The sequence below is a fragment of the Zalophus californianus genome, chromosome 6 (genome assembly GCF_009762305.2).
Source record: "Zalophus californianus isolate mZalCal1 chromosome 6, mZalCal1.pri.v2, whole genome shotgun sequence".
In the NCBI taxonomy this organism is placed as follows: domain Eukaryota; kingdom Metazoa; phylum Chordata; class Mammalia; order Carnivora; family Otariidae; genus Zalophus; species Zalophus californianus.
The window spans coordinates 38354730-38369844 of record NC_045600.1 but is presented as its reverse complement, the minus strand read 5'-3'; the positions used below and the strand labels follow the sequence as shown (position 1 = coordinate 38369844).

The 15115-nt window shown below is 42.4% G+C and overlaps 1 protein-coding gene across 3 annotated transcripts in view; it reads left to right on the top strand.

The window, feature by feature from the left end:
• The window catches only part of PRKCH (protein kinase C eta), a 222938-nt gene that overhangs the window by 206064 nt on the left and 1759 nt on the right, over positions 1-15115 (top strand). For all 3 annotated transcript variants that reach the window (XM_027570953.2, XM_027570955.2, XM_027570954.2), the window contains one exon: positions 13999-14142. In XM_027570953.2, the coding sequence (XP_027426754.1) occupies positions 13999-14142 (144 nt within the window). The remainder of the gene's footprint in view (positions 1-13998; positions 14143-15115) is intronic.

Genomic DNA, 15115 nt, shown 5'->3' with positions numbered 1-15115 from the left:
ATTGTCAAAAAATGCTACAATAAACATAGAGATGCATATATCTTTTCAAATTAGTGTTTTTGTTTTTTTCGAGTAAATACCCAGTGGTGGGATTACTGGATCATACGGTATTTCTATTTTTAATGTTTTGAGGAACCGCCATACTGTTTTGCATAGTGACTACACCAATTTATATTCCCACTAATAGTGCGTGAGGGTTCCTTTTTCTCCACAACATTGCCAACACTTATTTCATGTCTTTTTGACATTAGCCATTCTGACAGGTGTGAGGTGATAGCTCCTTGTGGTTTTGATTTGCATTTCACTGATGATGAGTGATGTTGCACATCTTTTCATAGTCTGTTGGCCATCTATATGTCTTCTTTAGGAAAATGTCTATTCAGGTCCTCTGCCCACTTTTTAATCCGATTGTTGGGTTTTTGGTGTTGTCTAAGTTTTTTCCATATTTTGGATATTAACCTTATTGGCTATATCATTTGCAAATATCATCTCCCATTCAGTAGGTTGCCTTTTTGTTTTGTTGATGGTTTTCTTCACTGTGCAAAAGCTTTTTATTTTGGTGCATTCCTCATAGTTTATTTTTGCTTTTGTTTCCCTTGCCTGAGGAGACATACCCATAAATATGTTGCTAAGGCTGATGTCCAAGAGATACTGATAACCAGTATCTCTTGGATGGATTTTTGTGCAGGTACCATCCTGTTTTTGAAATCTTTTAGGAGTTTTTTTTTTTTAATATTTTATTTATTTATTTGACAGAGAGAGACACAGCAAGAGAGGGAACACGAGCAGGGGGAGTGGGAGAGGGAGAAGCAGGCTTCCCGCGGAGCAGGGAGCCCGATGCGGGGCTCGATCCCAGGACCCTGGGATCATGACCTGAGCTGAAGGCAGATGCTTAACGACTGAGCCACCCAGGAGTTTTATGGTTTCAGATCTCACATATAGGTCTTTAATCCATTTCGAGTTTATTTTTATATATGGTATAAGAAAGTGGTCTAGTTTCATTCTTTTTGCATGTAGCTGTCCAGTTTTCCCAGCACCATTTATTGAAGAGACTTTGCATATTCATGCCTCCTTTGTCATAGATTGACCATATAAGTGTGGGTTTATTTTGGGGTTCTGTTCTGTTCCATTGATCTTTGTGTCTATTTTTGTGCAGGTACCATCCTATTTTTGATTACTGTAGCTTTGTAGTATAATTTTAAATCTGGGATTGTGATACCTCCATCTTTGTTCTTCTCACTCAAGATTGCTTTGGCTATTGAGGGTGTTTTGTGTCCATACAAATTTAAGGGTTATTTGACAACACAAATAAATGGAAAGATACAACGTGCTCATGGGTTAGAAGAATTAATGTTAAAATGTCCGTACTGCCCAAAGCAATCTACAGATAGAATGTAATCGCTATCAAAACACCAATACTATTGTTCACAAAACTAGAACAAATAATCCTAAAATTTGTACCATTCTTTTTTCCACTCCTACAGCTGCTCCCTGCCCAAATCAGTCTGGATCTGGATCCCTATGTGCTTTGAGAATGGCCAGGTGGTCCTATTGCCATAGGCATGCAGATTACTAGTTCCAGCCCAGCCTAGTAAATTCCACTCAGACCCAATCTGAACAAGCTAGAACAACTCTCCTTCTCTTGGGTCTTCCAATATTCCATGGCAACACCAGTCTGTATAATAACCTGTACTTGCGAAGATTAGTTTGTTTCCCCAGAGCTATTCAAAAAATACATTATGTATCCTTCCCCCCTGCCTCTGAGCCCCATCCCAGCCCCAGTGTGGGTTGTTGTCAGCCTCATCTTGGGTTTAAATATCTGCCTCTGCCTTCTCCTATGGAAAAGTGACTTAGCAATGCCAAGTCAAAGCCCTGGGGTCTCTCTCCTCCCCGGCAGCCCCATCAGCTAACTCACATGCCTCCCCAAGTCTGTGCCTCGCCAGTGCAGCCGGCACGAAGGGCTGCATGAGGAGGTGGTTGATGACCGGTCTTCCTAACCAGGCTAGACTGCCTGTGACACTGGCAACAGACCTGTGACTGCAACAGGCACACATAGACATGCATTTTGTCACCCCCATTAGCTGGACGCCCGTGGTGAGGTTGGCCATCATAGCTGTGAAACCTACTGTGTTCTGGGTCGTGTGTTCTTCCTCTGCCCTCCCTCCCCAGCATTCTCTGTAGAGCCTTAAAATGCCTTCTTCCCATTTGAGAGCATCTCCCTGGAATATTGATGGGAATGTCCCATGGAATGGTTTCCTTCCCTTCTGATTTGCCAACATTAACGCTTTCTGGTCTTTGGTCTGAAATTGAATGAAAGGAGAAGGTCATTTTGTTTGTCCAACAGCCAAGTCCAACTATTAGAGGAGAAAATACAGTGTTTTCTCCCTCCTGAAAGAAAATTTTATTAGACTAATTGGTCTATTTATATAACAGTCGTCTTCCTCTGAAATCAGACAGATTTTGAAAGAGGAAAAAATAGCCATTGCCTGCATTTTAATGGGTTTCAGAGTACATTTGGATCCTGTTTTCTCAAGACACATTATTATACAGGGTTTAGTTTGAACTCTGTCCTCTGGAACATTCAACCACTGAAAACCAAAGCCGCCTCGGGTGCAGCAGAGCCTACCAGACATGAGAGTGCTGCCCCTGGCATGGGGTTCACAAAGAAGTTGCCCCGTTGCATCCTTCGCCCTGCATTCAGTATCTCCCTTCTGTTTAAGCAGATACAGCTGTGCAGCAAAACCTGACTGCTATTTGTATTTGTTTCAAGATTGTCTCTAGAAATTTTTGCTGTCAGAAAAACCGTTTTCCAGAGACCATCATAACAACCCCACTATCGGAAACTGTGAAAGCAGAGACACGCCTTGTTGTGTCTTTCTTGTCCACAAAGCTGAGTAGCAGGGAGAGCCGGATGAGCCTCAGGGTCAAGGCTGATTTCAGATTTTACTCTTGGAGGTGTTTAGTCCACGCCTCTGGCTTTAGGTAGAACAGGATGGACCTACAAGTGGTTTAACAAGATGCTTACTAATACATTTATTGAGGGCCTGTTTTGTGCCAGGCATTTACTTGTTGTAACAGCCTTGTGAAATACAGGAAAATCTCCATTTTATAGTTGAGGAATCTGAGGCACAGAGAAGGTAAGAAATTTGTGCAAGGTCACACAGGTCATTGGCATATGAACACACAGAGTCAGACGGCGGAGCCTAACCAGTTAGCCTCTGGGCCTCCCGATCAGAGGGGCTCTCCTGTCCTTCCTTCGTGTTCAGGAGGCTCCCTAGGACATTCTTGTACAAACCCGACCCACGTTGCACTGGAGAGCCACCTTCAGGAGGACATACGTCTGTTTTCCTCTGTAGTCCTACCTTCTCTACAGCCCTGAAAGAACTGTTAAGTTTCTCATTGCCAGGACAGATGTATCTCTGATCGCTTCGGGATCCTCTAACGAAATTCCACTTTAATGAGGACCCCAAAAGGAAGGAGAATACAAGTTGAATCCATGCATTCTTGACCCCTCTCTTGTCAAGTTACCTTGACACTTACGTTTGGGGTGGAAGCAGATTTTCCACTTCGGCCTTCTCACTTACTCTTTGCAGCTTATAAAGTGCTTTTATTGACCCTAGAAAACATTCTGCCTCCTTTAATAAATGTGTCCAGAATCTTTCATGAAAGTCACTTTATTTTCCTCCTTGGCTGACTTTCTTATTTGGACCACAGTCGGGGAAAAGGTCGGTTGAGGTGAAGCAAGTTTAAGTATGACCTTAGACGTGGACAGACGATGGTTCCAAACAACATTGTTGGTAACTTGTTGGGCATTTGGGTCCCATTCGGGACATAAGCAAACAGAGGACGTTCTCTGCAAAAGGATCATGCCATCACTATTCACAGCAGCAGGAATACGGTGTTTAGGGAGAGTCTCGTGCCTGGCGTAGGGCAGCAAGCCCCTTCTCCTCCTAGCCCTGCACACCTCCACCGATGGGCACCGTTAAAGGTTTTAGGACTGGGCTAGTGATAAATATTCCCTTAACTCCCCATCTTTGCATCTTTGGAGGGGTAGTCGTGAAGAGGCTATAAGCTCCTCCGTGCAGTGGGCCCCGTCCTGGCTTCTGTTTCATGGTATTCATCCTCCCTGAGTTTTTTTTTTTTTTTTTTCTTTTTAAGTATAGTTGACACACAGTGTTACGTTGGTGTCAGACGTACAGCATAAGGGATTTGACAAGTCTGTGTGTTATGCTGTGTTCACCACAAGTGAGCTACCATCTGTCTCCATACGATGCTATTACAATACCATTGATTGGAGTTGCTGTGCTATACCTTTTATCACTGTGACTTATTCGTTCCATATTCCCCACTACCCCTCACCCATTTTGCCCATCCCCCACAGAACTTCCTCCTCCCCCCAAGCAAGCATCAGTTTGTTCTCTGTTTTTATGGGTCTGCTTCTGCTTTTTGTTTTAATTTTTAGATTCCACATATAATTGAAATCATATGGCATCTGTCTTTCTCTGACTTTTTCACTTAGCATAATACCTTCTAGGTCCATCCATGTTGTCACAAATGGCAAGGTCTCATTCTTTTTTTATGGCTGAGGAATATTTCATTGTACATATAAACCACTCCTTCCTTATCTATTCATCTCAGTGGCCACTTGGTTGCTTCCATATCTTTGCTATTGTAAATATTGCTACTATAAACATAGAGGTGGCATCTATCTTTATGAACTAGTGTTTTTTGTTTTCTTTGGGTAAATACCCAGAAGTAGAATTACTGGGTCATATCGTGTTTCTATTTGTAATGTTTTGAGCAACATCCATACTGTTCTCCACAGTGGCTGCACTGATTTACATTCCCAGCAACAATGCATGAGCGTTCCTTTTTCTCCACATCTTCACCAATACTTGTTATTTCTTGTGTTTTTGATTCTAGCCATTCTGACTAGGTGAAAGTTGATTCTCATTGTGCTTTTGATTTGCATTTCCCTGACGATTACTGATGTTGATCATCTTTTCATGTGTCTGTTGGCCATCTGTAAGTCTCTAGAGAAATGTCTATTCAAGTTCTCGGCTCATTTTTAATTGGATTATTTGTTTTCTGGTGTTGGGTTGTTTAAGTTCTTTCTATCGTTGAGATATTAACCTCTTATTGGATATAGCATTTGCAAATATCATCTCTCATTCAGTAGGTTGCCTTTTCATTTTGCTGACGGTTTTCCCCACTGTGCAAAAGCTTTTTATTTTTATGAAGTCTCAATAATTTATTTTTGCTTTTGTTTCCCTTGCCTGAGGAGACATACCTAGAAAAATGTTTCGAAGACCACTATCAAAGAGACGACTGCCTATGTTCTCTTCTAGGAGTTTTATGGTTTCAGGTCTGACATTTAGGTCGTTAACCCATTTTTGAGTTTATTTTTGTATATGGTGTAAGAAAGTGGTCCAGTCTCATATTTTTGCATGCAGCTGTCTAGCATTCCCAGTGCCATTAAAGAGACTGCAACGTGAGTTTATTTCTGAGCTCTGTTCTGTGCCTATTGAAGTAGGCGTCTGTTTTTGCGCTAGTATCATAATGTTTGATAGATTTGCAGCATATCTTGAAATTTGGGATTGTGATTCTTTCAGCTTTGTTCTTCTTAAGATTACTTTGACTATCCAGGGTCTTTTTGTGGTTCGGTACAAATTGTAGGATTGTTTTAGTTCTGTGAATAAAATGCTGTTACTATTTTGGGAGGGATTTCATTGAATCTATAGATTGCTTTGGGTAGTATGGACATTTTAACAATATTAGTCCTTCCAATCCATAAACATGGAATATCTTTCCATTTGTTTGTGAGGTCTTCAGTTTTTTTCATTAATATTTTATACTTTTCAGAGTATAGGTCTTTAACCTCCTTGGTAAAGTTTATTCCTAGTGATTTTATTCTTTTTGATGCAATTCCAAATGGAAGTGTTTTCTTAATTTCTCTTTCTGCTACTTTGTTATCAGTGTATAGAAATGCCAACAGATTTCTGTGTGTTAATTTTGTATCCTACAACTTTACTGAATTTATTATTTTTCATAGTTTTTTTTTGGTGGAATCTTTGGGATTTTCTATATATAGTAATATGCCATCTGCAAATAGTAACAGTTGACCTTCTTCCTGGCCTATTTGGATGCCTTTTATTTCTTTTTCTTGACAATTGCTGCTGCTAGGATTTTCAGTACTATGCTGAATGAAAGTGGTGAGAGTGGACATCCTTGTCTTGTTCCTGATCTTAGAGGAGAAGCTCTGTTTTTCCCCCCTGACTTACGTTAGCTGTGGGTTTCTCATATGTGGCCTTTATTTTGTTAAGGTATGTTCCCTCTAACCCCACTTTGTTGAGAGTTTTTATCATGAATGGATGTTGAATCAGATGCTTTCTCTGCATCTATTGAGATCGTATGATTTTTATTTTTCATTTTGTTAATGTGATGTATCACATTGATTGATTTGTAAATATTGACCCACCTACACATCTCCAGAATAAATCCCACTCAATCGTGGTGAATGATCTTTTTAGTGGATTCTTGAATGCGGTTTGCTAATATTTTGTTGAGGACTTTTGTGTCTATGTTCATCAGGGATATTGGCCTGTAGTTCTCGTTTCCTGTACTGTCTTGTCTGCTTATGGTATCTGGGTAATGCTGGCCTCGTAGAATGTATTTGGAAGCTTTCCTTCTTATACTGTATGGAATAGTTTGAGAAGAATAGCTATTAAATTTTCTTTAAATATTCGGTAGAATTCATGTGTGAAACTACCTGGCCCTGGACTTTTGTTTGTTGGGATTTTTTTGATTACCAGTTCTGTTTCATTAGTAGTAATTGGTCTGTTCAGATTTTCTATTCCTGATTCAGTTTGGGAAGATTATATGTTTCTAGGAATTTATCCATTTCTTCTAAGTTGTCCATTTTGTTGGCATATAATTTTTGTAGTAGCCTCTTACAATTCTTTGTATTTATGTGGTGTCAGTTGTTACTTCTGTCTCATTTCTGATTTTTGGGGGGCATCCTCTTTTTTTCTTGAGGAGTCTAGCTAAAGGTTGGTCAATTTTGTTAATCTTTTGAAAAAGCCAGCTGTTAGTTTCCTTAATCTTTTTTATTGTTTTTGTAGTCTGTGTTTTATTTATTTCTGCTCTGATCTTATTAGTTCTTTCCTTCTACTAACTTTGGGCTTTGTTCTTCCTTTTCTAGTTCCTTTAGGTATAAGGTTAGGTAGTTTGAGATTTTTCTTGTTTCTTAAAGTAGGCCTGTATTTCTATAAATTTCCCTCTTGGAACTGCTTTTGCTGTGGCCCAAAGATTTTGGACCAGTGTTTTTATTTATCTTCATGTATTTTTTTATTTCTTCTTTAACCCCTAGGTTGCTTAGTAGCATGTTGTTTAGCCTTGACATGTTTGTGTGTTTTCCATTTTTTTTCTCTTATAATTGATTTCTGGTTTCATACTGTTGTGGTTGGAAAAGATGCAGGATATGATTTTAATCTTCTTAAATTTATTGAGACTTGTTTTGTGGCCTAATGTGATCTCTTCTAGAGAATGTTCTATGTGCACTTAAAAAGAATGTATTCTGTTGTCTGAAAAGAGTATATTCTGTTGTTTTGTGATGGAATGTTTTATATATATGTTAAGTCCATCTGGTCTAATGTGTCATTCGAAGACATTGTTTTGTTATTGATTTTCTGCCTGGATGAGCTATCCATTGATGTAAGTGGGGTGTTAAAGTCCCCTACTATTATTGTATTACTGTTCATTTGTCCCTTTATATCTGTTAATATTTGCTTGATGTAATTAGGTGCTCCAGTGTTGGGTGCATAGGTGTTTACAATTGTTAGATCCTCTTTTTGAATTGATCCCTCTGTCATTATGAATTGCCTTTCTTTGTCTTGTGTTGCAGTGTTTGTTTTAAAGTCCATTTTGGCTGATAAAAGTATTGCTCTTTGTTTTTCACTTGCTTTCACATGGAGCTCTTTTTCCATCCTTTCACTTTGTCTGTATGTGTCTTTAGTTCTGAAGTAAGTTTCTTGAAAGCAGCACGTAGATAGGTTGGCAGAATGGGTAAGAAAACAAGACTTACTTCTTTTGAGTAAAGCATTTAGACCATTTACATTTAAAGTGATTATTGATAGGTATGTACTTTTTGCCATTTTGTTAATTATTTTCGGTCGTCTTTGTAGTTTTACTCTGTTCATTCCTTCTTCTCTTACTCTCTTTCCTTGTGATTGATGGATTTCTTTAGTGTTATGCTTGGCTTTCTTTTTGTTTTTTGTGTATCTAGTATAGGTTTTGAGTTTGTGGTTACCATGAGGCTCATATAACATCCTAAATACATAGCAGTCCATATTCAGTTGAGGGTCACAAGTTCGAACATACTTTTTTTTTTTAAGATTATTTATTTGAAAGAGAGAAAGCAAGAGACAGAGCACAAGTGGGGAGAGGTAGAGGCAGACTCTCCACTGAGCTGGCAGTCCAATGTGGGGCTCCATCCCAGGACCCTGGGATCATAACCTGAGCCGAAGACAGACACTTAACTGTCTGAGCCACCCAGGTGCCCCAGTTCGAACATATTCTAAAAAAGTTTTGTTTTCACTCCCCATTCCATGTTTTATGTATTTGTTGTCATGTTTTACATTTTTTTATTTATAATTTTCTTCTAAATATGGCCTTTTGCACTTAAAAAAGTCCCTTTAACATTTCTTGTAAGGCCAGTTTAATGTTGAACTCCTTTAATTTTTGTTTGGGAACTTCCTTATCTCTCCTTCAATTCTGAATGGTAATCTTGCTGTTTAGAGTGTTCTTGGTTTTAGGTTTTTACCTCTCAGCATTTTGCAGGCCAGGAAGGAGTAGCACGATATATGCAATGTTTCTGCTAAAAAAACCAGCTGAGAGCATCATGGGGTTTCCCTTGTAAGTAACTAACTGCTTCTCTCTTGCTGCTTTTAAAATTCTTTTTAATCTTTGACATTTTAATTATTATGTGTCATGATGTGAACCTCCTTGGGTTCATCTCATTTGCAGCAATCTGTGCTTCCTGAAGCTGGATGTCTGTGTTTTTCCCCAGGTTAGGGAAGTTTTCAGCTGTTACTTCTTCAAATAAGTTTCTGCCCCTTTCTCTCCTTCTGGGACCCCTATAATGTGAATGTTTGTTTGCTTGATGCTGTCTAAGAGATCCCTTCATTTGTCATTTTTAAAAATTCTTTTTTCTTTTTGCTGTTCAGCTTGGGGGCTTTCCTTTATCTTGTTCTCGATCACTGGTCCATTCTTCTGCATCTGCTAATGGACTGTTGATTCCCTCTAGTGTACTTTTCATTTCATTTATTATATATTTCAGCTGATATTTTTTATATTTTCTATTTCTTTGTTGAAGTTCTCAGTTCACTCTTTTCTTCAGTCCAGTGAAAATCTTTATATTACTTTAAACTCTCTATCATCATATTGCACATCTCCATTTCATTTAGTTCTTTTTTTGAGGTTTTTGTCTTGTTTTTTCATTTGGAACATATTCCTCTGTTTCATTTTGCTTGACTTTGTGTTAACTTTTATGAATTACACAGAATAGCTACTTCTCCTAAACTTGAATGGTCTTGTGTAGGGTTGTCCCCTGTGTAGACTGTGTGTGCCTGGTGACTTTGGTTGGCTCACTGGAGCTGAGGCTAGTGTGGGCTGGGAGTCCTGAGGGACTCCACATTGAGGCTGCCCTGATGGGATGGCAGGAATTGAAGTGGGTGTGGGCTGGGATAGCCCTGCGGCTCTTTATGCAGAGGGTGCCCTGGCAGGACAGCTGAAGCTGGCATGGGCTGGAGCCCTCCCAGGTCTCCTTAAGCAAAGGGCACTCTAGCAGGATAGCTGAAGCTGGTGCAAGCCAGGGTGTCCCAGAGTGTTCGGCACAAGGGACACCTGTGGCCAAGGCTGTTGCTGCCCAGGGTGCTCTACACAGGGAGGCCCTGGTTGGCCTGGCTGGAGCTGAACTAGAAGGTCCCAGAGCACTCTGCACTGGGGGCACCCTAGCAACTCATTTGGAGCCAAAGTGGCATGGCCTGGAGTATTTCCGGTGCTGTGTGTCTGTGTCACTTTGGCAGGAAGGCTGGAACTGTAGTGAGTGCTGACCAGAAGTGCCCTGGGATATGCCAGGCTGGGGCCACTTTAGTGTGATAGATGGGGCTGGTGTGGACTAGGGGCCCAGGGCTCACTGAGATGTCACGCTCACTAGGGCACTGGACCTTGCTCCTCTCCACGCTACCACGGTGGAGCAGGACTGTAATCATAGCACTCGCCAGCCGCTCCAACCTGGAGAGATTTCCAGCATGTCTCCTGCCATTTGTCAAGGTTCTAGAGCTGAAAGCTTTACATTCTAGTTGTACTCATAAATGTTTTCTGTGCTCTAGGATAATTGAATCTACTCAAAGTCCCTCAATACTATTCCTCCCCACTGCAGTTTGTAGCATTGAGTGTTCCCTTTATGATCATGTTACCATGTCTCCATCTAGCTTTTGTGCAGAAGCCGTTCAGTCAGCCCTCAGTTCCTCTCCAGGGGAATTGCTTTATAAAATAGGTGTAGATTTGATACGTCCATGGATGAGGTGAGTGTGGGGCCTTCCTATGTTGCCATCTTGAACCAGAGGCCCTCCCCTGGCTTTTTTCTGTCCCTGTGCCAGGGCTCAGAGCCATGCAAAGTCAGTGAGTGAAGCCGCTAGGTATGAGGCAATGCAGAGTGGTGGGGTATGTGGCTGACCAGGGATCATATGCTCCATCTAAAAAGGCAGCCACTGCTGACTCTAGGCCCTTTATATCAAGAAGTGCAGGTTTAGTGTACTAGAATATCCTATTTTCCCAGAGAAAGTGGAAAACTTGACTTTTAAATGACATTTCCTAGTTTTTAAATATTTGACAAGTAATTAAAATTATTTTAAAACATGCTGTGTGAGCCAAATAAGATGTCTGAGGCCTGGGGCTGGTCTTACTTCTATACTCTTATTCCTTTTCCACAGTCTTGCCTGCCCTAACAGCTTCATCTCTGGCCCTCTCACCAAATGTTGATATCTCAGACGATCAGATCTCTAATCCTCGCCTGCACCCTGGATTTACAGGACTAGTCATCTCCATGGGGATGTCTGCATACTTCATATACAAAGCTGAGCTCAGCCTCCCAGATCTGCTCACTGTCAGGTCTTGAGAAATGCTGGATATTTTTGTTTCATTCCCCAAAAATACTGCTATTACTCATGTTAACTGCTTCTGTGATTAATACTACCAATAATCTGTTGTCCTCCTTTTGTTACTGATTTCTCTTATCCAATACTCCCCCCACTCCAGCAGGCAGCCAGAGCAGACCCCATGACCCCGCACTCACTGCAAGGCCAGCCAGTGGGGATTGTGTTCATTCTTCTTCCACAAGCCCTCTAGAACTTGCTCCCAACTTTGCCTTCCCACTAACCAGAAACCCTTCTAGTTTCTGAACTTGTCTGGTCTTCTCAGCTATTTTCTCCATCTCTTAACCGATCACCCACCACCAATCTCGTACCTCTTTGTTCAGGATGTATTCAGTACATTATGGCTAGAGTCATCACTCACCTCTCTATCGGACTTCAGTGGCTCCCCAACCATCCCCACGTGCCCGTCATACCACACTCTATGTTCCTCTGCCAGTGTACCAGGTGCTTGTGTGCACCTGTGCTGGCTTTTGGGCATGACTGTCTTCTTCCTTCAGGCCTGTGTTCATTCCCTTCATCCACCTCCTCTCTTGTCAAGTGCCACCTCCTTCATGGAGCCATTACTTGCCTCATGACCAGCCCCTCTTCAAAGCTGCCACGCGTTGTGCTCTTTTCATTCACCCAGCTGTGATTGCCTACAAAGCTTGCTGGCCTCTTCCCCCTTCATCAGCTCCTTCGTGGAGAGACACTTTCTTGGTCATCTCCATCCCCACAATGGCTAGTATACTGCCTTGCATACAGTAGACACCACGTAAACCTTTGTAAATTGATCCCCTTTTCAAATTGGAGAATGGCTGTGTCTAAAGGGCTCAGAACAAGATATTAAAAGTCAAAACAAAATTGTCTGGTTTCTCAGGACTTACCAGAACCTAAGAGAAGGTATCAAGCTAGTGAAAGGGTTATTCCGACAGTCTCCTTTTCCAGGATTGCAGTGTTTAGAGGAAGAACAGCTGTGATTTAGTCTCCTTCCCTCATGCACAGTGCCTTTCCCCAGTGCGCCTTAGAAGTTTGGCTTCAGTGCCAGAGGCGAGGAAGAATGGGCAAAGTCTCTTGGACGCTGGGCTTCTGCCACTCTGGCAGCGAGAGCCAGGCACTGTTCCTCTTGCCCAGAAGAACAAGTTGTACCCACACACTCACAAGATGTCCTCTGCTCTCCTCATTGGCAGGCCTGCACATTTCCCACAAGCCATTGGGATCTGTTCTACCATCCTTGTATTCTGAGGGTTTTTTGCAGCATTGTTTGTTAATTAGCTCTTAGAACAGATGCCCATTCCATTCAGGATTGCATCCCCTTGATGTTCCTAAGGAGATAACCTACTCATTTTTCTTGGGTACGTATTTTCCTCTTCCTTTGAGTGCACAGGCTGATCCAGGAGAACCCAAGCAGCATGAACACCTCGCTCTCACAGAACTGAGCTGTGAGACATGTTCTTCCTCAATCCACGCTGTGCTGACTGACTGGACCTGTGCAGCTCTGAAAGCTCCCCAGACTTTCGGGGCCCACCTTCACTCCAGCCCCACCTAGGGCCTCGCATTCCTTGTCCATAGGAGGGAGGAAAAACTCCATCAGTGTCTGCATTTTTTATTAGCTCCCTTGGAGGGCTTTTTAGCATTTTCTGAGGTCGTTCCTGTCAGCTTTGCTTAGGCAGTTTTGCAGCCTTCTCCTGCCACAGGGTCATTTTCATCTGAAGCACCACCGGAGGCTTATGCAGCTTTGGACACCTGGCACGGCTGGGCTGCCGCCTCCAAACACTCCCCTGGCAGGTCTGCACCCCTCCAACAGCAGGGGCTTTTTATTTACTCTGGAAATTCCACTGCAGAGCAAGTTCTAGGAACACCGCATTACTCTTCTCTTGTGCTCACAGATCAAACTGGGAAAGGGGTGTTTGGGGGGCAGTCTTAAAGATAACGATTTAAACTTTACAACAAAATTTTTTAATCCAAGGCAGTTTTTATTTTGAATTAGCTTAAGTGTCTTTAAAACTGAAAAATCACATTCCGGCCCTGAAAAGTAAATTATCCTTTACGAGTCCTTGGTTTGGATGCGATTAGAACACCTTACGGACCTTTTTGTCAAAGTAGATTTAGTTCCAAACATCTTGATAGGAGCTCAGCCCGAGGGAAGTTTCCCAGTTGGTAGAAGTACAGAGGATTTATATATACCCATTGCTTAAGTGGTCTATGTAGCAAGATTCTCAATCATTAAACATTTCAAAATGGAAGGGTAGGAGAAGAGCATCTTTGTTGCATGAAGAAAAGTGGCCAACTTTGGGTTTTTTGCTCCACAGCGTCTTCCCACAGATCTTCAAAATAATGACCCTCACTCCTCTCTCTATGGTCTTGTCAGAGAGCGGGAATCCTGGCCGGCTGGTCAGGTCCTCAGAAAATGGCACAGCTGTTCTTAAAAGTAGCCCTATTCATAAGCTGTGGGCTGTCGGCAACTGCAGTGTTCGAGAAAGGCACACTGTTCTATAAAGAGTTTTTCTTTAAAAGGGAAAGAAAAATACATGGTATTTACAGTGAAAAAAACTGGACCCTTTAGCTTTATTTTAGTGGCCACGTCTGAAATGGAAGTGGCGAAGGCCATAAATACACACAAGCAGTTGCGCCTTTAAGGGATGATTCATGTTGGCTGTGCTGCCCATAATGGAAAATTCAGCTAGTTAAGCAAGATCAGCCAGAAAGCCTCACACAGGCTTCTCTGCCAGAGCGGATGCCTACCATCTTGTGACCTACTTGTTGTCTATTATTGAATGATCGACTCTCTTTCTTCCCCTCTTAGTTCATGACCAAGAACCCCACCATGCGCCTGGGCAGCCTGACTCAGGGTGGGGAGCATGCCATCTTGAGACATCCTTTCTTTAAGGAAATCGACTGGGCCCAGCTGAACCATCGCCAAGTAGAACCACCTTTCAGACCCAGAATCGTAAGTGTCTAAGACCACAGACTTTCCTCTTTTTGAAAACACCTCCGTGTTCTACCAAGATTTATTGTCCCCTATGGAATAACCAAACAGGAAGTTCAGCCTCAGCCCTGCAGGGTGGCCTCACCCAGGAGGAGGTTGGCCCTTGAGGCAACCTCTCCCCCTTTCCAGTTTACTTCTCTCCAATCTTTCACCTCTTGCTTGCTCTGGAATCCATCCTCCCTTAACCTAAACTTTCTGGAGCCTAAAAGACCTGAAACTTCTAGGTTTCCCCAAAAGAGTTGGGCTGAGAAATTCATCATTCCTCTAGTTTCCTCATGCTCCCCCAGGTGCCTTTCCCAAGCGCCCAAGGAAGTAGAAAGGGCATGAAAGGCTACCCACCTCACTGAACCTGGCTCCTTGGCTTGGAGAGCCTGGGTCTGTACCAGCCCCTGCAGCCCAGAGCTCAGGCCAAATCTCTTGTGACTAGAGAAATACTGGGAGCGCCAGGGCTACCTTCCCAAGCAAGGCAGCTGAGCGGGCATTCTTGAGGGTGGTCTAGCTCTTGATCTGAGAGCCCAGCTCTTTCTCATCTGTAAGTCAAGAGATCCATGGTGGAGAAAGCAGAAACGCATCTTCAACTTAGGCAAGAGAAATGAGAAGTCTAACAATGGCAGAAATGAGCTGTCCAAGCATTAGTTTATAAAGATGTGAAAGATCAACATTTCCATACACACAGCTGGCTTAATCGGTAACAGCCCCCAACGTTGGGCACTAGGCACCCAGCCGTCAAGCCACTTCCTTTACCAGGCCCCCCGCTGCCAACCCCTCGGGGAGGAGGGAAGGCTTTGCCAGCGAGGCAGCAGGAAGCCAACTGGTGAGTAAAGCGAGGGACACTTGTTTAGGAATAAACTCAGTGCTTCCACGTCTTTCAAGAAAATCTCTTCACACCTAGAGTCCTGTGTATAAACAATAGGTGAGGCAAGTGTGAACTTAC